The sequence below is a fragment of the Macrotis lagotis genome, chromosome 1, assembly GCF_037893015.1.
Source record: "Macrotis lagotis isolate mMagLag1 chromosome 1, bilby.v1.9.chrom.fasta, whole genome shotgun sequence".
Lineage (NCBI taxonomy): Eukaryota > Metazoa > Chordata > Mammalia > Peramelemorphia > Peramelidae > Macrotis > Macrotis lagotis.
The window spans coordinates 410,990,614-411,018,333 of NC_133658.1; the positions used below are offsets into that span (position 1 = coordinate 410,990,614).

General features: G+C 35.7%; 3 protein-coding genes across 3 annotated transcripts; all 3 read right to left on the bottom strand.

Annotated features, from left to right (window-relative positions):
• Positions 1-1,580: 1,580 nt before the first annotated feature.
• On the bottom strand, positions 1,581-7,598 carry LOC141506219 (protocadherin beta-6-like). The gene has a single exon (XM_074212781.1). It carries the CDS (start codon positions 6,331-6,333, stop codon positions 3,928-3,930), a length of 2,406 nt encoding a protein of 801 aa, XP_074068882.1. The 5' UTR covers positions 6,334-7,598; the 3' UTR covers positions 1,581-3,927.
• Positions 7,599-8,532: 934 nt separating this feature from the next.
• On the bottom strand, positions 8,533-15,071 carry LOC141506228 (protocadherin beta-15-like). The gene has a single exon (XM_074212791.1). The coding sequence runs from the start codon at positions 12,317-12,319 to the stop codon at positions 9,983-9,985; it is 2,337 nt and encodes a 778-aa protein (XP_074068892.1). The 5' UTR covers positions 12,320-15,071; the 3' UTR covers positions 8,533-9,982.
• Positions 15,072-18,497: 3,426 nt separating this feature from the next.
• Positions 18,498-26,506, bottom strand: LOC141506225 (protocadherin beta-15-like). The gene has a single exon (XM_074212788.1). It carries the CDS (start codon positions 23,464-23,466, stop codon positions 21,097-21,099), a length of 2,370 nt encoding a protein of 789 aa, XP_074068889.1. The 5' UTR covers positions 23,467-26,506; the 3' UTR covers positions 18,498-21,096.
• Positions 26,507-27,720: the final 1,214 nt, after the last annotated feature.

Consider the following 27,720-nt stretch of genomic DNA (forward strand, 5'->3'; position numbering starts at 1 on the left):
AGTCTTTGACATCTGTTTGGAGAAGGACTGTGAGACCAGGTAATTAGATTCAAGAATGTAGAGTTAGTAAGTTCAGAATGAATAGTAAAATACTTCATTCTAGTAACTCTAGGACAATGTTATTATTTTCTAGTATCCTTGAAAGTTGATTTGTATCCAAATTATCCACCATTTCTGGTGCTTCTTTTATTCCTCTACAAGGAAAAGTCTATGTAATAAGACTCCAAAGACAATGAGGACAAAAGAGGAAATTATCAGAAAGAGCATCAACTTGAGTAAATTTCTTAGCTAGTTAGTATCTACCAGGCCATTGTAGTTAGCTGTCATTCAACAGTTATCACCAATCTTTGCTTAATGCCTTCCCTCACTGAGAGGCCCACACAGTGATGTCTGAGGATCCAATGACTTGAGGAGCTGTTGGAAAGTTCCTAATCTATAACTACTGCCTTAGTAACCAGGTAACTTGTCTCTATCTCAAGCACCAGGCTAATTCAGGGAGATGTGTTATTCTGAAATAATTACAACACAAAGGAGAATTATTATCATCCAGAACTACAATCTAAATCAGCACCTGACATAGTCATCAATTTGTCATCAGTCACCCTTACAAAGAAATGAAGTTTGCTAATTGCTTTAAAGTTGCCTCAGAGCAGAACAATGTAACAAGGAATATCAGTGGTCTATTCAGTTGTGTATTTGTGAAGAGAATGTAAACTTTTCAAGAACAAATCCTCCTGGTACAACCAACAGATCTCTTCCCCAGTAACCTGACCTATTTTCTTTTGGTTCCTGATTTCTTATGAGTAATTTCTCATCCTTACTAAACCTTAGAAAAACCTTTATTTTTAATGTGTCCTTCAAATACTATTTTCCCTGGGTAATGTAGTGCTTCCTATTTCCAGTCTTTCAAATTACCTTCTTAATTTGCAATGCCTCCCTTCTATGCAACTAAGAAATTATGTTTTAAATATATTTCATTAATAAGTCAAAACTAATTTAGATAATATAAAATTTGTGTTCAAAATATTATAATATTGATAATTCTTATTGTATTTAATTCACCTGAGAAAAGTTACTTGAGATTTGTATTTTTTTTTCATTTCTCAGATGCAGCTGAGTAATCTAGTCTGTATGTAATTATACAGTTTACTAGGGGGCAGCTAGGTTGCACAGTGGATAGAGCACTAGGCTTGGAGTAGATAGAACACTAGCCCTGGAGTCAGTCAAATACAACTTCAGACACTTGGGCAAGTCATTTAAACCCATTGCTTTAAATAAATAAATAATAAATAATTTTTTTTTTAGAAATTGTTAAAAATTAAACAATTTACTCTAGAAATATATGCATTTCTACATAATGCAGGTATATCCTTACAAATTTCTTTTCAGCTTCTATTTCAAATCATATTTTTATTGCATATTAAGAATTTATGAAAGTAGAGGAAATAGGAATTTTTAAAAACACCAATATGAATTTCCTAAATTATGTTCTAGGATTTCTAAAAAAAAGATTACTACTCTTTTTAAGACACTACTTTTACTATAATTTGAATCACATTATTTATTAAATGCTTAAAAAATATTGATGTCTGAACTAGTAAAATTCTTGTGGGGGAGAGGAAAAATATTTTTTTCAATTCTAAATTGACTCCAAATCTATCTTTTCAAGTGAAAGCAATATTATAAGCACTTAAAGTTTCAGAACTGAAGGGATCTTTTATATTATTTTGGGAATTATTTAATGCAAAGCAAAATAATATAGAGTGTATTGTATTCAACAATAAATGAGCAATATCTAGTGAAACCAGTCCATTATAGACAACTTTAAAATTTTTTAATACTCAGAATTCCTTACTGTTGCTAAAATAGCTGGTTTTGAAGTTCATAAGATTTTCATACATTCTATAATTTTTCATTTTGGAATCACACTAACACCTTGGATATTTTAAATAGTATATTAATCTATGAGTTTATCAGACAAACTCCCAAGAAGGATGTTTATATTAATCTTTTGAATAAATACTTTAAACTTTCATTATCTGTGTGGTGGTGTAAAGCAGTTTTATTATTCCCACATTTATTTGAGATTTTCTGTAATTCTCAAACAGTACTGCTATGTAGTGCAAACAGACACACACACACGCACACACACACACAGACACATGTACACACATATTTCATTGGATTCAAAAAAATACCAGGACTACTTGAAGTTAAAAAATATACTCTAAAGAATTTCAGTGTATGTTTTACAATCTGAAGATACTCAGATAACTCAGACTTCCCTTTACTCTTCCTGACAATGACATTTAATGAAAAAGCAAGCTTTATTAGTCAAAATGAAATTTTCCTGATATCTGAAACTCCAGTGTTTATATTATTGTCTTGACTATAGCAAACATTTGTTATTGATAACTTTGGTTAGCAATAATTCCCCCTCCCCCGGTGGGGGGTTCTTACTGTTCTTCCAATTTCAAGAAGTCCATAGTGAACTGTTATGAAGTTAGTAAGTCCTTTTGAACATGTTTTTTTTTCTCAGAATTAATTGGGCTACTTTTCTGTAATATTCTGTATTTCTGTAATAATGGATCAATTTTGTTTTGTGTCTTTTTAAAATTAATTACATTTTCCTTTACAATTCAATATTACTGATTCTTTCTTATTATGAACTTATGAAATGTTTGACTTTTTAATGCCAACAATGTAGTACCTCTGAGTCATTGAATTGTGTTTTTAAGAGATTCAACTTTTATTCATTCCTTGGAGCAATAGCCATTCTTGAAAACCATAGCATTTAAACACAAAAACAGGAACAAAATATTGATGTAAGTCTTGAAATCCAGCAATTGATAGAAAGCTAAAGTTCAGCTTTATTCAATTCTATCTGGTCAAGCTCAAGCATTCTGAGTTGGTATATGTATATACATATATAATAAACCATTATTGCAATTATTGTCTCAAGAAGTTTGCACACAACTGTAGTTCATATAGTCCAACTCCTCTTGCCTTAGTTTCACCATAGATAATAAAGATTTATCAGGCTTTTGTACAATTAATATCAGGTCAAGAAAAATTCAATTGAAATATTGATGTATCTTTATTAATAGAAATCACCACAATCTCCTATTTTCTTTGCTTTCTCATGCTACAGTCAGTATTAGTTTTCTTCCAATTTCTGGAAATAAAATACAAAAATAATGGCAACAAGTTGATTTTTGAAAACAATAAATATATCATAGTTTTGTGGGTAGGGTACTGGACATAGTTTCAGGAAGAACTAGGCTTAATTCCTGCATTTGAGGTTGAATGCCTTTGTCACCTATTTGAGCCTAAGGAACTATCATTTATACAGACTATATTCTTGAAATTCTCAAATCTAGTAAATCACAAGTTGTTCATGTATTGATATGATTTTCATAAAGAACCTTAATAATGTAATCTATTGTTTAAAATAGAGACCTCACTTCTGAGATCAATTGATATATTAAAGAAATAAACACCTCCCTATGTACTACCCTCATAAATCCAAACCTCTGAAGAAAAAGATATACATACAGAAGTTCTGAAATTGGTCAATAGCAGAAAAAAATCTCATTTTTAAAATATTAGAGGAAAGATAATTCAATTTCCCATTTTATTACTTGAAGGTTGAATATTAAAATGATTACATTGACAGGCAGACTATATAGAATGTAAGAACACTATCTGTCTTCAGCTTGTTAGCCACCTAAAATTTCTTCTTAAGGAAAAACACCAGTAAAAAGTTTTCCTGTCTGTCAATATGTTCTATTATGATTCCTGACCACATTGGTAAAGATCACAAATCCAGGAAATCTCAGTACCCAACTAGCTATCATAGATATGCCAAAGAAATGCCAAAATTATATGCAATATACATATTAAATACAAATTGAACAATTCTCAAATTTAACCACACTTATAGGTAGTTTGATGTTCCTCTGAGTCTCTGTCAGAGACTGGAGGAGGCACACTGTGAATAATTGGTTTCAAAAACTTGAAATCAGTGTTCCCAGAGCCAGTTGTCAAACATACCTCATACTGATAGCTCTGGGACAGAGTCCCCATGCCATGAATGTCCACCAAGTGACCTGAAAATTGACAGTTGGATCGTAAGTGATCACCTTTTGATGCATTGTTTTTTCTCCACAGCTTTATGGAAATGAACAGAATGACAGAGACCAGGAACAGAAAAGAGACAGAAACCAAAGAAATGATCAAATAGATTGTAAGGGAATCAGTCTGTGGTTCATTGTTGGACTCATTGGGAAGCTTGACAAAAGGCTCAGAGAATCCATCCACTAAGAACACATTCAGTGTGGCCACTGTAGACAGATATGGCTCCCCATTGTCCTTCACCAGCACCAAGAGCCTCTGCTTGATGGCATCTCTGTCACTGATGGGCCTTGCTGTGTACACTTCTCCATTATGTGCCCACACAGTGAAGAGCCCTGGGTCTGTGGCTTTGAGTAATTGGTAGGAAAGCCAAGAATTCTGACCAGAATCTTGGTCCACAGCAACAATCTTGGTAACCAGATAACCTGCTTCTGCTGCCCTGGGCACCAGATCATTGCAGGGAGCTGTGCCATTCTGCAATGGGTACAGAATGAAGGGTGAGTTATCATTCTCATCCTGAAGCACAATCTGAACCAGAGCCTGGCTGCTCAGGGTTGGGGAGCCTCCATCTGTTGCCCACACAGTGAATTGGAAAGTTTGAATGGCTTCATAATCCAGAGATCTCAGAGCATAGAGATGACCATTGTCTGAGTTGATGGAGATGTAGGAGAAGAGGGGCAGGTCTCCAGTCTCTAGAGGCTGCAGGGTATAAGTGACTTTGGCATTGATCCCTGAATCACTGTCTCTGGCACTGATACTGCCTATGTGGAAAGCAGGACTATTGTTCTCCCGGAGGTAGAAGGTGTACACTGTCTGAAAAAATATTGGGGGGTTGTCATTGATGTCGGAAATGGAAACTGTGATATTGTGCTCGGTTTTCAGTCTTGGGAACCCCAAATCCATGACGGTAATGGTGATGTTGTATTCAGCCTTGGTCTCTCTGTCTAGAGCTCCCTCAGTTATTATTGAGTAGAAGTTCTCCAAGTGAGGTTTCAAGGAGAAAGGAAGATCCTCTTGAATGGAGCAAATCATTCTTCCATTCTCCCCGGAGTCACGATCTCTGATACTGAAAACAGCGACCACACTCTCAGGAATATTCTCTGGAATAGAGTTGATTAGTGACAGCATAGTCAGTTCTGGGAAGTTGTCGTTCAGATCCATCACTTGGACCCAGACAGTGCATTTTCCTGAAAGAGCCCCTACGTCTGTGGCCTCAATATCCACCTCATATTTCTGAATCGCCTCAAAATCCACTTGTTTTTTCAGTCGAATCTCTCCCGAAATGGAATCGACTCCAAATGTTTGACTGATTTCATCCGAAGCTTGGAATAAGGCATAAGTAACCTGCCCATTGATTCCAGCGTCTAAATCTCGAGCAGAGACAGTTACTACTAGAGCGCCAATGGAGCTGTTCTCTGGAATCTGCACTAGATACTTCGACTGAACAAAAGCAGGCGCATTGTCATTAACATCCACCACGGTGATCCGCACTTGGGCTGTCCCAGATCTCGGGGGGGACCCACCGTCCATTGCCATGAGGGTTAATGTGAGTTCTGGGTGCTCCTCACGATCCAGAACTTTATCCAAAACCAGCTCTGGAATCTTTCTGCCGTCGTTGCGGATGTGTGTGTGAAGGAGGAAATGCGAATTGTGACTAATGGTGTAGTTTTGAAGGCTGTTAATGCCAACATCCAAGTCCTGAGCGAGTTTTAAAGGGAAAACAGTCCCTGGTGTGGTGCTTTCTGATATTCTCAGAAGCATGTCAGGGTTCGGGAAAGTGGGTGAGTGGTCATTTATATCTCTCACCTGCAGTTCAGCCCGGAAGAACTGCAAAGGGTTTTCCATTAAGATCTGGAAAGGGAGCACACAGGGATCGGTAGCGCCGCACAGCTCCTCCCGATCTAGTTTCTCCTTTAGAGATAAATCCCCTGTCTTCTGATCCAGTTGCAAAATCTGTTTGTTATGATTAGAGGCTACCCGGGGACCCCTCGCATACAGCTCCCCCGCTTCCAGACCCAAAACTTTCACTACATTGGCCACAAAAAAGCCGCTCTCCATCTCCTCTGCCACAGAAAACCGCCCTAGCTCTGAATTCGCTTCAGACAAGAGTAAAGCTACAATAAAATACATTACTTGCCTTTTCCATTGCACTTTTCCTGGAGTAGTTTCCATTGTTCTATCCGTGTGAAGAATGTTCATTATATTCCCAACAAAGTCAATGCCTTTTTCTTGTCTAAAATAATTCTGAGTTATTTCTATTATCCGGTCATCCTTATCGATATCCCTAAATCTGAGGAAAGGCAAACAAAGCCTTCTCTTTCTGACTGTTCCTTTCTAATTTTATTTTCTCAAGGTAATGGAGTCTGCCGTAGCTGCGGTCCTTTCATTTGCCTTCTTAGCTCGCAGCGCCACCATGCGTCTTTACTCACAAATTCCACCTTTTAAAATCCTTTTCATATTTGGTTATATTAAGTAACTCATTTGGAAAAATAAAATAAAATCATGAATATAGAAAAATAAAGAAACGATAGAATCACAAAATTTTAGAATTTGAAGATGTATTGAAAACAATTTAGTGATTCTAAGTTCAATAATTTCCGTTTACATATAAAGAATCGAAGCTCAGATTGCCCAAGGACAACTAATATAAAATAACATTAAGGCACAGAAATAACTGAAGTCGAAATATAAATGGAATTCAGTTAATTGAACATAATATGTGCTCTTCTTTATAATGATCACTGCTGAATCTTTTCTTCACTTCACTTTGCTATTATTGTTGACTTTTCCACTATAAAAAATATTTAGGACATCACATAAAAATTTTCCTCTAATTTTTCATGGGAAGGACTAAAATACAGGGTTTCCATTTAATGATGATGTAGGAAATTAAAGGTTCACTTTGAAAAACAGTATACTCACCCAGTAAAAAAAAAAAGCCTGTAGTGGACATTAACTTGAGGAAATGGAGTACTGAATATATTTAGGGAGAATTCCTTGAAAGTTATAGTTGGTGATTATTTAGTCAAAGCAATACAAAACTAGTAGAAAGATGATGTCAAGGTGTATCTTTAACTGAAATGTTATAAATATTTGCCTTCATGTAAACGAAACCAGATATTTCACTTAATTGAAGAAATTTAGTCAAATTGAGTTATATTTTAGGCTAGAGTTATCTGCAATAAATTTAGCTGTATACACTGGAAAAATTTAATTGCAGGTTAGGAGTGACGGTTGTGCTTGAAAATATTTCTATAAACATCACAAAAGGTGTCATTTGAGGACATAATTGAAATTAATTTGGGGCAAAAATATTTCTTAGTTGTTACTATTGGATTGGAATGTCCATCAAATGACTTTAATGTTTGTTTCCACATCACTTTTGCAAAATACTTCACTATGCTGTCAAATATATATATATATATATATATAGTATTAGTTTAGAATGTACAAAGTGACAAATGATTGAATTCTATGCAATCCTATTATAAAGTTTTCATGCAAAGAACTACAATGCTGAAGGCATGAAATAAAATAGCAAATTGAAGTTATATTAATAACATTTGCTGCTATTTTTAAAGGAGTTAATATTTATAAATAGTAAAAGACTGAGTAAAATGAAAATAGGATTAAAAAGTGAAGCAAATATTTTGTAGCAAAGATAACATATAAAATTGACACAGCAATTATCATCCAAACTAAGTTTTCCAAATCTTGATATTTTTTTCTTTAATATCAACAATGCCTGCATTAACTTGCTGACTGTCTAAGCTTGCCATTTTGGTTCAGATATTTAAATAATGACCATAGTTCAATGGATACTTTTTCTTAGGTTTTTGCAAGGCAAACGGGGTTAAGTGGCTTGCCCAAGGCCACACAGCTAGGTAATTATTAAGTGTCTGAGGCTGGATTTGAACTCAGGTACACCTGACTCCAGGGCCAGTGCTCTATCCACTGCAGCACCTAGCCACCCCTCAATGGATACTTTGAAAAAGGAATACAGGGTTAAAACATTCATTTAAAGTTGGACCAAAAGTTTTGTGAGGCGGAGGGGATATGATCTAGGAATTTGCTTTGGAAAAGACTTTTTGATTCGAGTCTTCATTCACAACAGAAATATAAAAAGGCAGGTAGTTAGTGCTAATGATTGAGTGCAGGAAGAAGCTACTCAGTGTCTAGGCAGGAGTCTATGGGAAAATCATTTAAGTTCTCCATTTCTCAGTTTTCTATTATTATTTTTAAAGTATATTGAAATAATTTAGAGGCATCCATGGAAACTCATCAATTTGGTATGATTACAGAGAGAAACAAATAAAATCTATGATTCTGTATACATATATGTATGTTATATATGTATGATATATACATATATACATTACAAAAATGTTATATCTATCTGTTGGAAAATTGAAATTTTTAAAAATTCTTTTTAAAGATATTTTAGAAGTATAGAAATTTAGGTTGTGCCTGAGACCATAGTATTAAAAAAAAGGTGATATTTATATAGCATTTACTATGTGTCAGCTGCTTTACTATTATTATTTCATTTTACTCTCACAATAACCCTGGGGGGGAAGATGCTATTTTCATCCCCATTTTACAGATGGGACAATGAAATAAACAGCTAAGCATATGAGGACAGCATTTAATGCTGAGATCTTCCTGACTTCCATTCTCTGACTTCTAATTCTCTACCCTCTACACCACCTAGTTGTATGTATATAACACCATGAAATAGAGTCTAGAATTGAATTTAATTGATAAAGAAACTAGCTTTCATAAAAAATTAACCACTTTTAAATTTAGATTCAGACTACACAAGAGATGATGTCCCTGTCTATACAAGAGATGGTGATAAGTCATCTCTTTTCAGCACTTTTGACAAATTCAATTCATGGAACTGAAAGGAAGTTCTGCTTTACCAAGAAACTAAGAAATATTGTTTATTATCTAGAGGGAGGATGCCCATTTGCTTATTGGAAATTTCAAGTAAGGAACATAATATTTTATCTTTATAAGGCTTTAACAGTTTACTACTTTGACAAAAGATATAAGAAAAATCATGATAAGGGAATCTTTAAATCATCCTGAAACCTCAAAATATCAGTCAGATTTGATTGGTTGCCATTCACACAGAATTTCAGATTGAGTTGGAGTTATTTATTTAATCCTGGGACAAAAAAACACAATTATTGTTATTATTATTATTTGGGCAAATTATTGTTATTTAAGGCTTCATAGGTGGAAAAATATCATATTCAAACAAAGCACATCTATTTTCTTAAGTCTCATGTTATTGTTCCAATATGGCATACTTATGCCAACAAGAGAGTAATAGGTTAGATTCAACTTTTAGTTAATCCATGCAGTAAACTAAATTCATGGAAAAGCTACTTCCCTTTAGCACTATTCTCTTTCCACTTGTGGAAATAACCCAAAAGAAAATAAAGAGTCCAACTGGAAGCAAGGAGTCTCAGAGTCACTGGCTTCATACAACTAAGCTAATAAATTAAACACTAAATACACAGATAAAATGAGTAAAAAAATTTTTAGAGCATTCTGAAAGCCAATTTCCATTTTACTATTTAGTATAGAATATATTTTAAATGATATTTGACCCAAACATGTCATATATAGCATAATGATTTATTTCAATTACTGGGTAGCTAAAATTATCTTAAGCCCAAATGACTAACAGGAAGCATCAATAATATGATACTGGAAGTTTGACTTTGACTATCAAGAAAAAAGTTAAATAATGAAGCACAATAGGAAACTAGTTCACAATAAGATTTATCCCCTTTGGTCTTAGTTGACAAATCCCAGTATTTCACCAAATTTACCAAAGTTATTTTGATTCTTCTAATTCCCTGCCAGAGGCAGGGACACTAGGGATTATTGGTTTCAGGAATTTGAATTCATTGGTCTCAGATCCATTGGTCAGACATATTTCATACTGGTAACTTTGGGAAAGGGTACCAGAGTGACTGATGTCCACTAAGTGGTCAGGGTATAATGCATTTGAATCAAAATTGCCATTATTTCCAGCACCCCCTTTTTTTCTCCACAGGTACATTCCAATGAACAGTGCAACAGATAAAAGGAACAGAAAGGAAATGGAGGCAAGAGAAATGATTAAGTAGATTGTAAAGGAATCATCCTCAGTGTTGTCTTTAGGTACATCAGAGAGTTTCACATAGGGCTCAGAGAAGCCATCTACTAGGAGCATATTCAGTGTAACTGCTGTGGACAAAGGTGGTTCCCCATTGTCCTTCACCAGTACCAGAAGTCTCTGCTTGATGCTATCTTTTTCACTTATAGGCCTTGCTGTGCGCACTTCCCCATTGTGGGTGCACACAGTGAAGAGTCCTGGGTCTGTAGCCTTGAGCAACTGGTAGGAAAGCCAGGAATTCTGTCCTGAGTCTGTGTCCACAGCCACTAATTTTGTAACTAGGTATCCTGTCTCTGCTGCCCTGGGTACTAGGTCATTGCAAGGTGATGTGCCATTTTGTAGAGGATACAAAATGAATGGAGAGTTATCATTCTCATCCAAAACCACAATCCTAACTACAGTCTGACTGTTCTGGGCTGGGGAGCCACTATCAGTTGCCCTTACAGTGAATTGGAAAGTTTGAATGGCTTCATAATCCAAGGATCTCAAGATGTAGAGATGGCCATTGTCTGAATTGATGGAAATGTAGGAGAAGAGAGATAAGTTTCTGATTTCTGAAGGTAGAAGTGAGTAAGTGACTTTGGCATTGACCCCTGAGTCTCTGTCACTGGCACTAACGCTGCCAATGTGGAGAGCAGGGCTGTTGTTCTCCTGGAGGTAGAGCATATATTCTGTTTGAGTAAATATTGGGTGATTGTCATTAATATCAGAGACCAGGACTGTGATGTTGTATAGGGTTTTTAGTCTTGGTGTCCCCAAATCCATGATGGTAATAGTGATGTTGTACACAGCTCTACTCTCTCTGTCCAGAGCTCTCTTGGTTAACAGAGTATAGAAATTATCTACAGATGGTTTCAGAACAAAGGGAAGGTCATCTTGTATAAAGCAAACCATCTTTCCGTTATCTCCTGAGTCTCGATCTCGAATTTTGAACACAGCTACCAGTGTCTCAGGTAAGTTCTCAGGGATAGGATTAGTTAGAGATGATATGGTGAGGTCTGGGGGATTGTCATTCACATCTGTTACTTGAACCACAACAATACATTTTCCAGAAAGACCTCCACCATCTGTGGCTTCAATATCCACTTCATATGATTGAATTGTCTCGAAATCCAATTTTTTTCTCATCCTTACTTCTCCTGAGTTCTGATTTACTTCAAAAGTTTTTCTAATTTCTTCAGAACGGTGAAAAAGTGAATACAATATTTTCCCATTATTTCCTGTATCCAAATCTCTAGCAGAGACCGTGACAACCAGAGAACCGATAGGGCTATTTTCAGGCACCTGAACTTCATACCGGGACTGGACAAATACGGGGGCATTGTCATTAATGTCCATAACTAGAATACATACTTCAGCTGTCCCAGACCTAGGTGGGGACCCACCATCTAAAGCGGTGAGAGTTAATCTGATCTCAGGATACTCCTCGCGATCCAGAACTTTGTCAAACATCAGTTCTGGGTATTTATTACCTTCACCGCCTGAGCGAGTGTGAACTTGGAAATGAGAACTGGGGAAAACTGAGTAATTCTGAATATCATTCTTCCCTACATCCATATCTCTAGCATTTTTTAAAGAAAACAAAGTTCCTGGTGGGGTATTCTCAGGGATTTTCAGAAGCATTTCGGTTTCTAAGAAAGCGGGTGAATGGTCATTTATATCTTGGATTCGGAGCTCAACAGGAATAATCTGAAAAGGCTTTTCCAGTAAGATCTGAAAAGGCAGCAGACAGGGCTCCGTGGGACCACACAACTCCTCTCGGTCCAGTTTCTCGCTCAGGAGCAGATCTCCAGTCTGTAGGTCAAGCTGTAAATATTGCCGGTTGTCCTCGGAGAGGACTTGGGCCCCCCGGGCAGACAGCTCCCCTACCTCCAGACCCAAAGTCTTTGCCACATTAGACACAAAGGAACCGACCTCCATTTCCTCCGCTACAGAAAACCTCCCTATTGTTGAGTCCGTCTCACAAACCCACAGTAAGATAACAAGACATATCACTTGCCTGTTCAGTTTCATTGTGTCCTGGATTCGTGGTCCGTTCAGTTCGATCTAATTCTAATTGTCAGACGTGGTTTGCTGTCTCATGAAGTTGGGGTTTGAGCCCTCAGCTCCTTCTTACAAAGCTTCCCCTTGCCTGAGCTCTTTTTCAATTCTGCTTTTGCTCTGATGGGAAGCTGGGCTCTGATCTCCGTCTTAGCCTGCAGCGCCACCAGGTGTCTGAAAGGATAGCTCAATATTTTCCCGTAAAAACTAAATGTTAAAGAATGTGAAATCTATTTAAACTACAGAATCTCTCAATTATTGCAAGTTGAGAGAGGCTAGAATTGTCATATAGTATCTTTTATAAATATTAGTTATTGTAGATATGGAAAATTATTACATTATTACATTATCTCTATTAAAAATGTATCAGTTCATACCAGTTGTATCCATCTTAGCACTGTTATGTTCTATAGATTTTTTTTTAGGTTTTTGCAAGGCAAATGGGGTTAAGTGGCTTGCCCAAGGCCACATTATTATTAGGTGTCTGAGATCGGATTTGAACCCAGGTACTCCTGACTCCAAGGCTTTATCCACTACGCCACCTAGGTGCCCCTGTTCTATAGTTTTAAGATGAAATTCTTTCTTTTACTGTGCGGTAGGCATTTTCACCTTTGGAGTTTGCATTTATAGCACTATCAGGTATTCCTCTGTTGTTGTTACTGTTGTTATTGCTGAGCTGTGTCCAACTCTTCATGACAGCCTTTGTAGGGTTTTTTTTTTACTAAGATACTAGCATGATTTGGCATTTTCTTCTCCAGTTCCTTTTACAGAAGAATAGAGATAAGTACTTTACCTGAGATCACATTGCTAACAAATGTATGAGATTGGATTTGTACCCAGATCTTTCTGACTCAAGTCTGGTCCTCTATCTACTTTTCTATCTAGATGCTCCAGAGATTCCTTATTGCATAATAAATCAAGAAATTTCAGCAGGCTTTAAATTTGCCAGTCTTACAGGATTTTTGCTCTTGATTCAATCAATAGCCAGTGTCTATGGGGTTCCAGAACTGTGCATTGATTAGGTGCTAGAGGGTGATTAACATTTAATACAGAGGACATAGTCACTCAAAGAGGAACTTACACTTTCAAAATGTTTATGGAATGTGAAAACAGAAGTCTTGATGTCATTTGCCTTTAATCTCTTCCTTACTGCACTTCCAGAAATAAAATAATAATAGTATCATTCTAACTTGTGCAGAGGATGAGTAAAATTAAGTCAAAAAAGTTGATTTTCTTTTCTCCCACATCTTAGTTGGTGGAATTTAATTAATCAAACTAGATGTTAACACTGCTTTGGAAGTAAGATTATGTTATTTCCTGTTTTGAATGCATGCTTATTGTAAACTTGAGAGGAGATTATTTTAGGAACAATGATACTGTGCAGAGTAGAACCGACTGTCTACTTTATACACTTCCAGCGATCACATTCTGAAATATCACCAGAGGTAGAGTCATTGAGAGTAGCCATAGTCAGTCACAGAACATTAGAGTTGAAAAGTTCATTAGCAGCAATGAGTTCCCTTCCTCCAAGGTCTCACCGTGCACATCTTCTTGATTTGACAATGATCTGGAACCTCAATTAATAATAAGAAGGGTTTTGATGCTGCAGTTATTCTCAAATCTATTTGACTTTTTTTTTTTGCTTTTGCATGGCAATGGGGTTAAGTGGCTTGCCTAAGGCCACACAGCTAGGTAATTATTAAGTGTCTGAGGCTGGATTTGAACTCAGGTACTCCTGACTCCAAGGCCAGTGTTCTTTCCACTTCACCACCTAGCTGCCCCTTATTTAATTCTTTAATCTGATTTTCACCAGTTGTAGGGTTAAGATTACATGATTTGAAACATTTCTCAGAATTTTAGATAGCGATGCGTTCTGTAGTTGTACTCAACTTGAATTGTAAATTCATTCTCTTTTCTTCTTGAATCTAACATCAGTTCAGCAGGTGCACCCTTTCTGTATTACCTGGTGCATGTATATAAAGAGTTAGTGGAAATAAATATGTAGATATGGAAATGAATTGATCCTCAAAATTGTTGTCTGAGGGAAACCAGAAACCTGTGGAGTTCTTTCTGAGATCCTTGGTTGCTAAGTGCTCTGTGGGGACAGGTTACCTAGTAGGTTTGTGTAGGATGGTCCAGGATCATCTTACAGAGTAAACCATTGTCTAATTGCAAAATATCTATTGTTTGTTTCTTTTTTGTTTAGAAGCATGCCCCAGCTCCCTCCAGACACCATCTTCTATAGGAAGACATTTGATACAGTCTTGATCATTGCTATGATTTAATTTAATTTACTTTTCCCAATTTTTATCAATACTATTAATTATAAAATGCCTATAACTTCCAGATTTGAACATTACAACATGATTCCATAAACAGGCACATATACATTAAATATGACCTGAAAAAATGTAGATTTTATAATGTTGTCAAAACACGGAGAACTCAACAGAACATTCTTATTTGTCATCATGAAGGCATTATGAAGAATTTTTAGACTCTGAGCCCAGATGTTTTCCATCTCTCACAAAGATGTCTATAACTTGCACAAATAATTTAATATTTTAGCTTATGGTTTCAATATTCAAGTTGGAGGATAAGAAAATATTCTTCTTTTTGAACAAGGATAATGTTTGGAAAGATCATAAAGAATAAAATAAAATAAGAAATCTGGTACTTATGAACCACAAATCTATTAGCAAAATTAACAAAGACAATTTTTGAAAGAAAATAATGCAAAATCTCATCAGTGGACAAATTGACTTGAACCTTTTCCTCAAAGACTACCCTTTCTAGGTTTATATTCCAATGCCATAGGAAGAGAAGTTGGGGGTGGGGATAATGGAGTTCAGAGACTTGAACTCACTGGTGCTTAAGTCACACCACCTACTAGCAATTCTGGGATGAAGCTCCAGAGTCATTGATATTCATTATAAGACCTGGGAAGGGACCGTTTGCTAAGAATATGCGGTGGCAGAATTTTCTCCCTATTGTCCTTTACCAGCACCAGAATCCTATACTTGATGGCATCTGTATAGATGAACTGTTTCCCCATTATGTGATCCTAGAATGAAGATTCTGGGTATATGGTCTTGAACAGCTGATACGGTCATAGATAGGAATTTGGGACAGAATGTCTAGCTTTCCTATGACCACAAGCTTGGTGACCAAATAACCTGGTTCTGCAACTCTGGGTTACACAGAAATGTACCATTCTGCAAAAGATATGACATGAAGAAAGACTTGTCATTCTCATCCAGGATCAAAACCTGAACCAGAGTCTGGTAAACACTTACACAGACCTAGAATGTTGGCTCACTTCATAATCCAAAGATCTCAAGGCATAGAGGTTACCTCTGCAGAGGTAAACAGGAGGGCATAGATCTTGTTCCAGAAAGCAGCAGCAAATAGGTAACTTTTACAATGGTTACTGAGTCCCTGGTACTGACACTGACACTGCTAACATGAAGAGAAAGTATATTATTTTCTGGAAAATAGACTGTGCAGGATACTTGAATCAATACTGGAAGGTTCTTATTGAAATAAAAAAAATCAACCATGATGTTGTAGTCAGTTTTGAGCATTAACTGTGATGTTGCTTTTACACCTGCTCTCTCTGCCCAGTGTTTCCCAGTTTTTGAATAATGTTCAAAAGGGAAAGAAGATTTTTCTTAAGGGAATAAATCATCCTTCCATAGTCCCCTGAGTCTTCATCTTGGAAACTGAAACAGTGATCACTCACCCAAGAATGTTCTCTGGAATATGATTGCTTAATTAGTTCCAGGGAATTGAATCTCTATCTATCATCTATCTATCTATCTATCTATCTATCTATCTATCTATCTATCTATCTATCTATCTATCTATCATCTCTATCTATCATCTATCTCTATCTATCATCTATCTTTCTCTATCAAATTTTATCATTTGAATCAAAGCAGTGCATTTTCTGGAAAGGGCCCTGATGTCTAAAGTCCCAAAGTCCACTTCATATTTTTGAATTGCTGGAATTGATCCCAAGTGTTTGATTGACTTCAAAGTTTGAAATAAGATTTAGGTGATATCCCCATTGATTCCAGAGTCTAAATCTTATATTAGAGGCATCACTACTAGTGAGCCAATGGAGCTATTCTCTAGAATGTGCACTTGATATCTTGACTGAATGAATACAAGTACAATGTCATTTACATCCAAAATATTGATCCTCATTTGGTCTATCCCAGATGTTAGAAGAGACATCTTAAAGCCAAGAAAGAACTCCTTAAAATATAGAGTATGAGAATATTTTTTTCAGCCATCAGTTTATGTTCATTCCTTTGGGTTCCATTATTTATTAGGTCCTCCTGAGGGATGGTGACTAAACTAGCCACAGGCTTTGTGAGAAAATAAATTTAATACCAAATTTTGACCAAGTCTGTCTCCCCAAAATGAAAGAACCACCAATGAAATATCAATATTAGAAAAATTAGAAAGATAAATAATTTTCTGATCAAACCTCATTCTCTTAGATAATTCATCTAAGGTTTGAGGGGTAAAATAAATGGGATACTCAAAGATATAGCCAGTTATATATAGCAAAGCCAAGGTCAAATACACATATAATCAAAATATCAGGTAGTAAGTTAATGCATACTCCAATTTGTTAGGACCACTGATTCAATTTTCCATTTTATTTTGTTCTAGTCAATCCTATATTGATTTTTTAAGGTTTTGCAAGGCAAACGGGGTTAAGTGGCTTGCCCAAGGCCACACAGCTAGGTAATTATTAAGTGTCTGAGACTGGATTTGAACCCAGGTACTCCTGACTCCAGGGCCAGTACTTTATCCACTACGCCACTTAGCCACCCCTATCCTATATTTATTTCATTACAATTTCTCAGCTTATATACCATCACATATTTTAAAAATTCTCAATTCATGAGCATGAAGTTATAAAGTCACAGCTTTCATTAGTAAAGATATACAGGTATATAGAGTCCAATATTGCTTCAGATTAATAGTTATATTCATTTTGCTTGATTACTTTCCCAACAATTTATGATTTAAATTGATTAATCAATTAATTACTTTCTCCCTTGTCTGATTACATTCTTTAGCTTCTAATTCAAGTGCCAGATCAACTAAGGTCATATAAGTTGATACACTTTCAGTTCTTTATGTAATTTATCTGTGTACATCAGAAAATTTGAATAGTCCAACTAAACAGTGACATTAATGCTAGAAAACATCCCAATAATCCTATTAAAGGCAATATTTGGAATTCCAAAATTTTCAATTTTGAGGTGATAAAATATCTATATTTGGTGTATATTCTCAATGGTTGATGCCAATTTTCAAATCACACACATGAAATACCAAACAATATTTCATTCTATTCCATTAATATTTATTTGTATTGACACAGAAAGTAAGTAGTATTGTGTGCTAAATAAAACACTGAGCTCCATATCCAATAATGTTAATACATGTACTGGTAAATTTCTTTTAAAAGAGGAAATATTTTTCAATATACTTCAAGACTTGCGGAAATGAGAAAAAAGAGGTGATTTTGATAAAGATGTGATAGGTTACTTCGATAATCCTGGAGAGTCAGCTAAAATTTTTAGAAATTATTTAATAAGAAGAAAATATTAAATAAAACTAATAAAGATAATCTAGCTCTATATTGCCAACAAAACCCAGGAGAATGGGACAAAACACAAAATTTCATTCAAAATTACCACAAAATGCACGAGATGTCTTGGATACCACTAAAAAGGACAGACAGCAATTATATCACTAAATTACAAAACAATCTTTTTAGAAATGAAGAAAGATAATTTATTAAAATATAATCTAAATTAACTTTAATAGAGCATACTTTGCTAAATAATTACAAAAGATTACTCTATAAACTAAACAGGGTAATAAAAAATTTCACTTAAAGGAAATAAAGTTCCAAGAATTTCAAAGGAAATAAAAGAACCTAGTACTAGCAGTACTCAAATTAAACTACGAAGTAGAGATCATCAAAATAATTTGGTATGGATTAAAAAAATAGAAAACAAGTGGATCAGATTAAGTATTTAAGAGCCAAAATCAACTGAAACAATTGATTATAATGCTTGATAAACACAATGAAATCAACACCACAAGTAATGTTTTGACAAAACTACTAGGAAATATTGAAAAAGAATTGAGAGTATTGTGTTTAGAGCAACACTTTGAATCATTTATTAAAAGAAACACCAAATGAATATATGAACTAGATAAAGCAAGGTCATACCATAAACAAATTAGAATGAATGGAAGGAAATATCTTTTACAATTATAGACAGGGGAAGATTTCTTGACCAGATAGGGATAGTGATGATACAGGAGATGCAAGATTCAATTTTAGTTACATAAAATTAAAAAGTAATTTTGAATGAAATAATGTAATACAATTAGAATGTTAAAGCCAAAAGGAAAACAAGTGTCTGAAAAAATTTTTGCAGAAAAATTTCTCTGTTAAAATTCCAATATTCAAAAAAAGAGGGAATTGACACAAATTTACTAATGAGTCCTTTCTTAATAGATAAAATGTATATGAACAGTAAGCTCTCAATGGAAGAAACCCAGGTATTAATAGCCATATAGAAATTTCCAAATAATTCATAATAAGAGGAATTAAAACACCTCTGAGGTTCCACCTCATGCCAGAAATGTCATGCCAAAGAAGACAAAAATTTGAAATTACAGTTGTTGCAGGAGATTTAAAGGAGAAAAGACACACATATGCACTCCTGTTTTAATTTTGAGCAACCTGGAGCAATATATGAAAAGTTACTAAATTGTGCATGCACTTTAACACAGTGATACATCCACTAGTCATACCCTTAAAAGGATAAAAAAATTGGGAAAGGCTAAGTGCAAAATTATTTATAGCAGGAATGACTATTAATTGAAGAATAGATAAACAAATTACAATACTTAAATATAATGAAATATTATGTCACCATGAGAAATGACAAAAGACAACCCAGAGAATCTTGATATCTTCCAGGAAAACTTATATGAACTAATTACTGCAGGATGAAGTGAGCAGGAGCAAGAGAACTATTTATAGAATAAGTACAATATTTATAAATGAAAGTAACTTTGATAGATTTAAGAACACTGATCATTGCAATGGTAGATGATGGGAGTATAGGGACAGAATGATATATATGTTTCCAGATATGACCAAAGCAACATAAATTTGTTTCATCTGAACATACCCATGTGTTACCTGGGAGGGCTTTTATTTCAGGTATGGGGAATAGTAATAGTAACAAAAAAAAATGAAATAAAGCAGAAGCAGTGTGATATTCCAAAATAGACATAATGTAATATTGTGATAAAAGATTCATTGTTGCATATGCAACCCTAGTTTTATGACTTTCTCTGCATATGGGTATGTTTATGTGCTTTGAAGATTTTGTATTTCATATTTTAAAAAATAATGCAAAATTCTTAGACATAATTTAAATGCAAAACCCAACCAAAACAGTGCTATCAGGTATCTTCATTTTGTATGATAATAAAATAATATCATATATTACCCATGACTTTAAGAAGTAATAATTGAAAAGAAGTAAAGGAACACTTCTGTCATGTAACTTTTTATGTTCTGTTTAATTCAGGTTTTCTTCAAGATATAGAAATTCAGAAAGGATGGCATAGCCATTTGAAAACCAATTGTATTTGAGACCAGATTATAGAACTGTCAAAGACCAATGTTACTCTCAAGCTATCTATTGAGGAGAGATTTGAGGGGAATGTAATCTGACCTTCAAAAAGGTGAGCAACTCATAACTGACTAATTTAGGCTGTATCTAAACAAGGGGATAGTGTTTATGGTTCTCCTGAATTTTGCAATATTCAGGTCATAGAGTAGAAACTCGGGTTTTCCCCCAGCAGAACATCGGGAGACATTCTTTGGAATGTCCATATAAATAATTGTCAGATTTTATTGGAAGTTGTATATGAAATCATGAGTTGAGGTTGGTTTTTATTTATGCCTGGGAGAAAAAAGGGCTAGATTAATCAGTTATTATTGATTAAAGAGCAAAGTATCAGGTCTTCATGAGTCCCATACTTATAATTATTTCCATTATGATATGTTAATATTATTAATTAACTATCATGAAAATATTATTACAGAAAAAGTACAATTGATTTTAGTTAAAGGTCAATCATTTTTGGTTAACTCTGCCTCTATTAAAAAACGTAACATTTATTGGCTATTAGTCAGGAATTGTTCTGACATTTGATTGTGGTAATAATTTAAATTAAAGGCAGTATATTTAAGGTGAAGGGGAAAAGAGTGTAATAATCACTAGCTTCATAAACACCATCCTAATATAAAAGTTAAAATAAAAGATAAATAAAAAGAAAAACATTTATATTATGAAATATTAACCTTGAAGTTAAGCTACATAATTTTTTGAAATTTCAAAGGAAACATCTTTTTCCCCTCCTTTTTCCTCTTTTGAATAGAATTATAAATAATATTAATAGTGTGTAGATTGTTTAGAATATTACACATTCAATTAATTAACCAACTATTTTACTAAAACCAAAATTACTAAAAAAAACTTGAGGACAAATAATAATTGTCACCATATTCCAAAGACTTTCTCTATCAGGCTCAAGATTTTCCCTATTAGATAAAGATGAAAGATTCATGAAATAGCAATAGAAAAGAGTTTTCAAAATGATATTAAATTTCTGTTGATCAGTTATAATACTTAAGTAAACATAAAGTTATTTCTAAGGACAGAATTTTCCTGTGAGTTCTGGCCAGTAGCTTGAGGAGGAACACTGGGTAGAATGGGCTTCAAGACCTTAAATTCACTGGTCCCTGAACCACTGGTCAGACACACCTCATACTGGTAGCTCTGGGACAAAGTTCCTGTTCTGCTGAGATCCATCAAATGGCCTGGGAAGGGATCATTTCGATCAAATTGACTTCTGTCCATGGCATTCCTTTTCCTCTTCCATAAGCAAATACCAATAAACATAATAAGAGAGACCAGAAAAAGAAAGGAGATGACAGCCAAAGAAATGATCAAGTAGACTGTGAGGGAATCAATTTGAATCTGCCCTTTAGGTGCTTCTGGGAGTTGCACATAGGGCTCAGAGAAGCCATCCACTAAGAGTATATTCAGTGTGGCCATAGTGGACAGAGGCGGCTCCCCATTGTCCTTCACCAGCACCAAAAGCTTCTGTTTGATGCCATCTCTGTCACTAATGGGTCTTGTTGTGTGCACTTCTCCATTGTGGGACCACACAATGAAGAGTCCTGGGTCTGTGGCCTTAAGCATCTGGTAGGAAAGCCAAGAATTCTGACCCCAGTCCCTATCCACAGCCACTACCTTTGTTACCAGGTAACCTGTCTCTGCAACTCTGGGCACCAGATCATTGCATGGAGCTGTGCCATTCTGCAATGGATATAGCACAAAGGGAGCATTGTCATTCTCATCCATGACCACAACCTGAACCAGAACTTGGCTACTTAGAGCTGGGAAGCCCCCATCAGTAGCTTTCACAGTGAACTGGAAAGCTTGGATCATTTCATAATCCAGAGATCTCAGGACATAGAGATGGCCATTGTCTGAGTTGATGGAGATATAAGAGAAGAGGGGCAGTTCTCCAGCTTCAGGAGATTGAAAAGAATATGTAATCTTGGCATTAGGTCCTGAGTCCTTGTCATTGGCCCTCACACTGCCAATGTGGAGTGCAGGAATATTGTTCTCTTGGAGATAGAAGGTGTAGGTTGTCTTAGTAAACTCTGGAGGATTGTCATTGACATCAGAAATTAGTACAGTGATTTTGTGCTCAGTTTTGAGCCTCGGAGTACCCAGATCTGTGACTGCAATGGTGATATTGTACTCGACCCTACTTTCTCTATCCAGGGAGCTCTCTGTCAGCAGAGTGTAAAAGTTGTCAATAGATGGTTTCAAAATGAAGGGAATATTTTCCTTGATAGAACAAATCATTTGTCCATTTTCTCCCGAATCTTGATCTCGAATCTTAAAAACAGCAACCACTGTCTCAGGTGAATTCTCAGGGATAGGACTGGTAAATGATGACATGACTAGTTCTGGGGCATTATCATTCACATCTGTCACTTGGACCACAACCGTGCACTTTCCTGAAAGGCCCCCTCCATCTGTAGCTTCTATATCCATATCATAAGATTTAATAGCCTCAAAATCCAGTTTGCTTATTATTCTAATTTTTCCTGACATGGGATTTACTTCAAAAGTATTTTCAATTTCTCCAGAACCTTGAAAAAATGAATAAGTTACTTTCCCATTATTTCCTATGTCCAAATCTCTAGCAGAGACAGTGACAACCAGGGAGCCAATGGGGCTATTCTCTGGGATCTGAACCTCATACTGGGCCTGCACAAAAACGGGGGCGTTGTCGTTGATGTCCACAACCAGGACTCGAATTTGGGATATCCCAGACTTAGGAGGGGACCCTCCATCCAGGGCAGTGAGAGTTAAAGTGACTTCGGGCTGCACCTCCCTATCCAGAGTTTTGTCCAGTACTAGCTCTGCGAACTTCTTGCCGTCACTGCGAGCACGGGTTTGAACATGGAAATAAGAATTAAGGCTGATTGTGTAGTTCTGAACGCTATTGTTTCCTATGTCCAAATCTTGCGCACTCTTCAGAGAAAACCGAGACCCAGGTGGGCTATTTTCAGGAACGCTGAGAAGCATTTCAGTATTCAGGAAAACAGGAGAATGGTCATTTATATCCTGGACCTGGAGTTCAGCTCGAACTATCTGAAAGGGCTTTTCCAGTAAGATCTGAAAAGGCAGCAGACAGGGCTCCGTGGGACCACATAACTGCTCTCGGTCCAGTTTCTCTCTCAGGAGCAGATCTCCAGTCTGTAGGTCAAGCTGTAAATATTGCCGGTTGTCCTCGGAGAGGACTTGGGCCCCCCGGGCAGACAGCTCCCCTACCTCCAGACCCAAAGTCTTTGCCACATTAGACACAAAGGAACCGACCTCCATTTCCTCCGCTACAGAAAACCTCCCTATTGTTGAGCCCGCCTCACAAACCCACAGTAAGATAACAAGACATATCACTTGCCTGTTCAGTTTCATTGTGTCCTGGATTCGTGGTCCGTTCAGTTAAAGAAAAATTGCTCTTTCGACCTAATTCCAATTGTCAGACGTGGGTTGCTTTCTCGGGAATTTCGGGTTTGAGCCCTCAGCTCCTCCTTACAAAGCTTCCCCTTGTCTGAGCTTTTTTTTTTCAGTTCTGCTTTTGCTCTGATGGGAAGCTGGGCTCTGATCTCCGTCTTAGCCTGCAGCGCCACCAGGTGTCTGAAAGGATAGCTTAATATTTTCTCATGATGTCTATGAAATTTAAGTATATATGCATCAAAGCGCGCCCAGAAAAATGAATTTGAGGGGAGATGGTACTTTGATTTATTTAGTTCCCGTGAATACACCTATTGTAAATATTTACAATTGTTTCATTATCTATAGTGACAGTGAGGATTCTACCGTGGTAAGTTAAGTTGTATTTGTAAAATCACTCATGTGGATCACAATACTCTAAAAATAATTAGACATCGCATTACTTCTAGGGCCATGAAAAGTTTCAATTCATGGCTTATAATTTTCAGAGGAATTTTCATTTCCAAAGTATATCAAGTATTTCTGATTGCTCAAAAATACTTCCCCCCCCCCCAAAAAAAAGGTATGGAACACACAGTCTACTGCAGTGAGTAATTTTCAGTCAGAAAGTCCGCAAGATTTTGCCGAGACCAAATCAGGTGCTGTGGAGGTGGGTAATTCTAGAACAGCTTACAATTTAGAGACTTAGAGATAACATTCATGGATTAAAAATTTAAAAATAAGAATTCTGTTCCTTTAATCCATAAATGTTATTTCTAACTGTGATATCTTCCTTATTCAGTTCTTATAGCAAGCAACATGTAATACCTTCCATATGGTATAGAGGACAGATGAAATTAGATGGAATAGTCACTGATCATCTTCATTTCTTCTTCTGAGTCAAAAATTCTTGCTAATATTTATTTCTAGCACTTTTTAAAGGGCTTTATGTACATCATATCATTTGATTCTTAGAACTCTGTGGTGTAGGCATTATTATTACAATTTTACTGATGAGTAAACTGAGGCTGAGAGTTGTGAAGTGACTTGCTCATTGTCACACTGCTAATTCAGGTCTTTCTGATTCCAAATCCTGCACTCTATTCACTATGCCAACTGGCTGCCACAGTGAATGATAATGTATCCTCAGTAAAGCAAACTGGTCTCCCTTTGGACCTGGAGAATCATTCAATGAAAAATGTCACTAGTTTTGATGATAGAGATTGCTCAAGTTGGAAAGGATTTAGCTTAGCAGCAAGATTATGGCACCCTGAGATGGCCTTCAGCATGCTTTCAATCTTACTAAAAATTTTGCAATCAATTAAAATTCCCAGTCAATTGCATAAAGCATATGGTTTTTTAAATCACATTCTTTGTCTGCTCAAAGGCATAGTCAGTTTCACTTAGACAGAGGAGAATGACTAAATAGCTTGAAAAATTTTCTTGCATTTTTAACTCTCAGAATGTCGTTCATGCCCTCAACTACTTTCATTTATGAGACAAGTAATTTTATTCCAGGGACTGATATCTACAATTCAAATTTAATGTTAGAAGAATGGGGAATCTTGGTGGAGCAGTGGATAGAGCACTGGCCCTGGAGTCAGGAGTACCCTAAGTTCAGATCCCACCTCAGACACTTAATAATTACCTAGTTGTGTGGCCTTGGGCAAGCCACTTAACCTCATTTGCCTTGCAAAAAAACTAAAAAAAAAGAAGAAAGAGGGAGCCTGAGTATCCAGTTTAATCAGGGTCCTGGACTAAGATAAAAACCTTGCACCAACAAATTGTAAATTTAACATTATCATTCTCTTTTTGTCCATAGCTTTATTTAGCACAGCACACTAGTACTGTACTCCTGACATATAATTTATATACAGTTATTAGAGAAGAAAGTCCTTGACTGTCACAGTTATACTCCAGATACTTGGAAGGGCAAAGCAGGGACTATAAAATCACTCTGTGGAATCTTTAGAAGTTTTTCAGGACTGGCTAATAGTGTCTTCAATAATCACTTGGATCTCATATGTTTATAAAAAATATTGTCTCACAGATGAAAATTCACCACATAAAATAAAACAGATCTTTTGTTGTCTTGGTTCCCTATTTAGAAATTCTTCTTTTTCTGCAAAATTCAGTATTGTATTTTAGGCCAGCAGTTCCCAGTTGTCTCAAGACATCATCTTCTATATGAGGACATGATTCTAAGGTCTTCAAATCTTCATATCTTCCCCTTCCTCCCACATACAATGGATGAAAATATACTTTGATGACTACACTCTTATGATCTCAAATCTTATGGAGTTACCCGAAGCTTAAAGAGTATAAATGAGTTGTCTATGGTCATACAGTTGATAAATGATAGGGGTGAAATTTGAACCCTAAATTATTGTCTAGAAGTCTATCTACCATGGAAGTCTCTTGATAGGTAGATCATTGTTCTCTTGCTGTTGAAGAACTGAGAATAGATCAATAGCAATAGCCTACTTTGGAGAATATCATACTTTTGTTTTCATTATTTTTATTACATAGCAAAAATTATTAATACAAGAAAAATAAAATAAACATGCAAAAAAAGGATAAAAACCTTACCACAAACTTTTAGCAGAACCAAATAATTTTTAAAAATACCAAATATCTGGGGTAGCTAGGTGGCTCAATGGATAGAGCACTGACCCTGGAGTCAGTAGTTCCTGAGTTCAAATCTGGCTTCAGACACTTAATAACTACCTAGCTGTGTGACCTTGGGCAAACCACCTAACCCCATTTGCCTTGCCTAAAAAAAATACAAAATATCAAGATAAAATGTTTTTGTTCTTTTTCCTTTACTATGATTGTCCAAAGTTTTTTCCATATTTATCCATGAATACTTTTCTTTATACTTTTATATAGGTTTTTAAATATTCTACACTCTTATTTCTGTAGTGATTCCTTAGAATTGGTTTTTCTCCATCATGTTCTAATAAAATATTTCAGATTGACAACTATTCCAATAACATTAGTTATTTTCCATACTTTTAGAATGATACAACCAAAAATTAGCATCATTCGAGGGAGAAAAACAAAAGTTCATATCAATTTGCAAAACAAGAATATTATAGGATCATTGATATATTTGATAATACCTAAACTTCTTCAAGAAGTCAAAATAATTTACAGATCTCAAATAAACTCATTGATTATGTACCACAATTACTACGATAATTCAATACTCATTTTAGTTATGAAGCTAGGGAACAACATTTGGAATAATCTATTATTCAACATTATAAAGTGCAATGTTTGTGAGGTGTTGGAATCTGTTGGCTTCAGATTTTCTAGAAGTGAAAGTCTCATATTTCACAGTCTGAGACAACTTTTTAGGAAGGATGATAAATCATTTTTCTTTCTAAGCAAGTATAAATTTGGTTACATGAAATAAGGAAAAATGAAGATACATCTTAATTGCTAATTTACTTGCCCAAACCCTACTTTAAAAATTTTAAATTATTTTTTAAAATGTAGCAATTTACTTCAAGAAGAGAGAAAAACTGATACAAACTCTTATCTCTATGCAACTTTGAAGCTGTTCCGGAAGGTTTTCTTCTGACTACCCTTTCCTACTCTAATCAGAGATGCTAAGGGTAATCAGTTTCTGGAATTTGAATTCAGTCGTTCTGAAGTGTCTGGTCAGACAAAATTCATACTGGTGTTTCTGAAGTAAGTGCTCATTGCCACAAAGTAACTGTAGAATGTTTTTGTCATCCATTTTCTCCTTCACAGGTGCATAATGACGAACCAGTTGAGAGAAAGCAGTTGAGAGAGAAAAAAAACATGAGGACAAAGAAAGTCTCAAGTAGGATATAAGGGAGTCAGTCTGAACCTGCTACTTGGGTGCATCTGGCAACTGCAGGTAACTCTCAGTGAAGTTGTCCACCAGAAGCATATTCAATGTGACTGGTGTGGACAGACATAGTTGCCAATTGTCCTTCACCAGGATCAGGAACTCTGATGGTTCTCACTCTTCAAACTTCCCCATTATGGGCCTACATGTTGAAGTGTCCTGGGTCTGCAGCCTTGAGAAGTTGTTAGAAAAGTCAGGAATTCTGTCTCAGTTTCCATCCATGAGGAACTAGGTTTTGCAGTCCTGATCACCAGGTCATTAAATAGAGTTTCGTTATTTCAAAAGGAAAATGAAAGAAGTATGGTTCATGGTCCAGGCTCAATCAGTAACTGTCTCAATCAGTACCTGGCTCTCTG

Excerpts from the sequence above, each read along its gene's own strand:
- LOC141506228 (XM_074212791.1), bottom strand. The coding sequence starts at position 12,319 with ATGAAACTGAACAGGCAAGTGATATGTCTTGTTATCTTACTGTGGGTT.
- LOC141506219 (XM_074212781.1), bottom strand. The coding sequence starts at position 6,333 with ATGAACATTCTTCACACGGATAGAACAATGGAAACTACTCCAGGAAAA.
- LOC141506225 (XM_074212788.1), bottom strand. The coding sequence starts at position 23,466 with ATGAAACTGAACAGGCAAGTGATATGTCTTGTTATCTTACTGTGGGTT.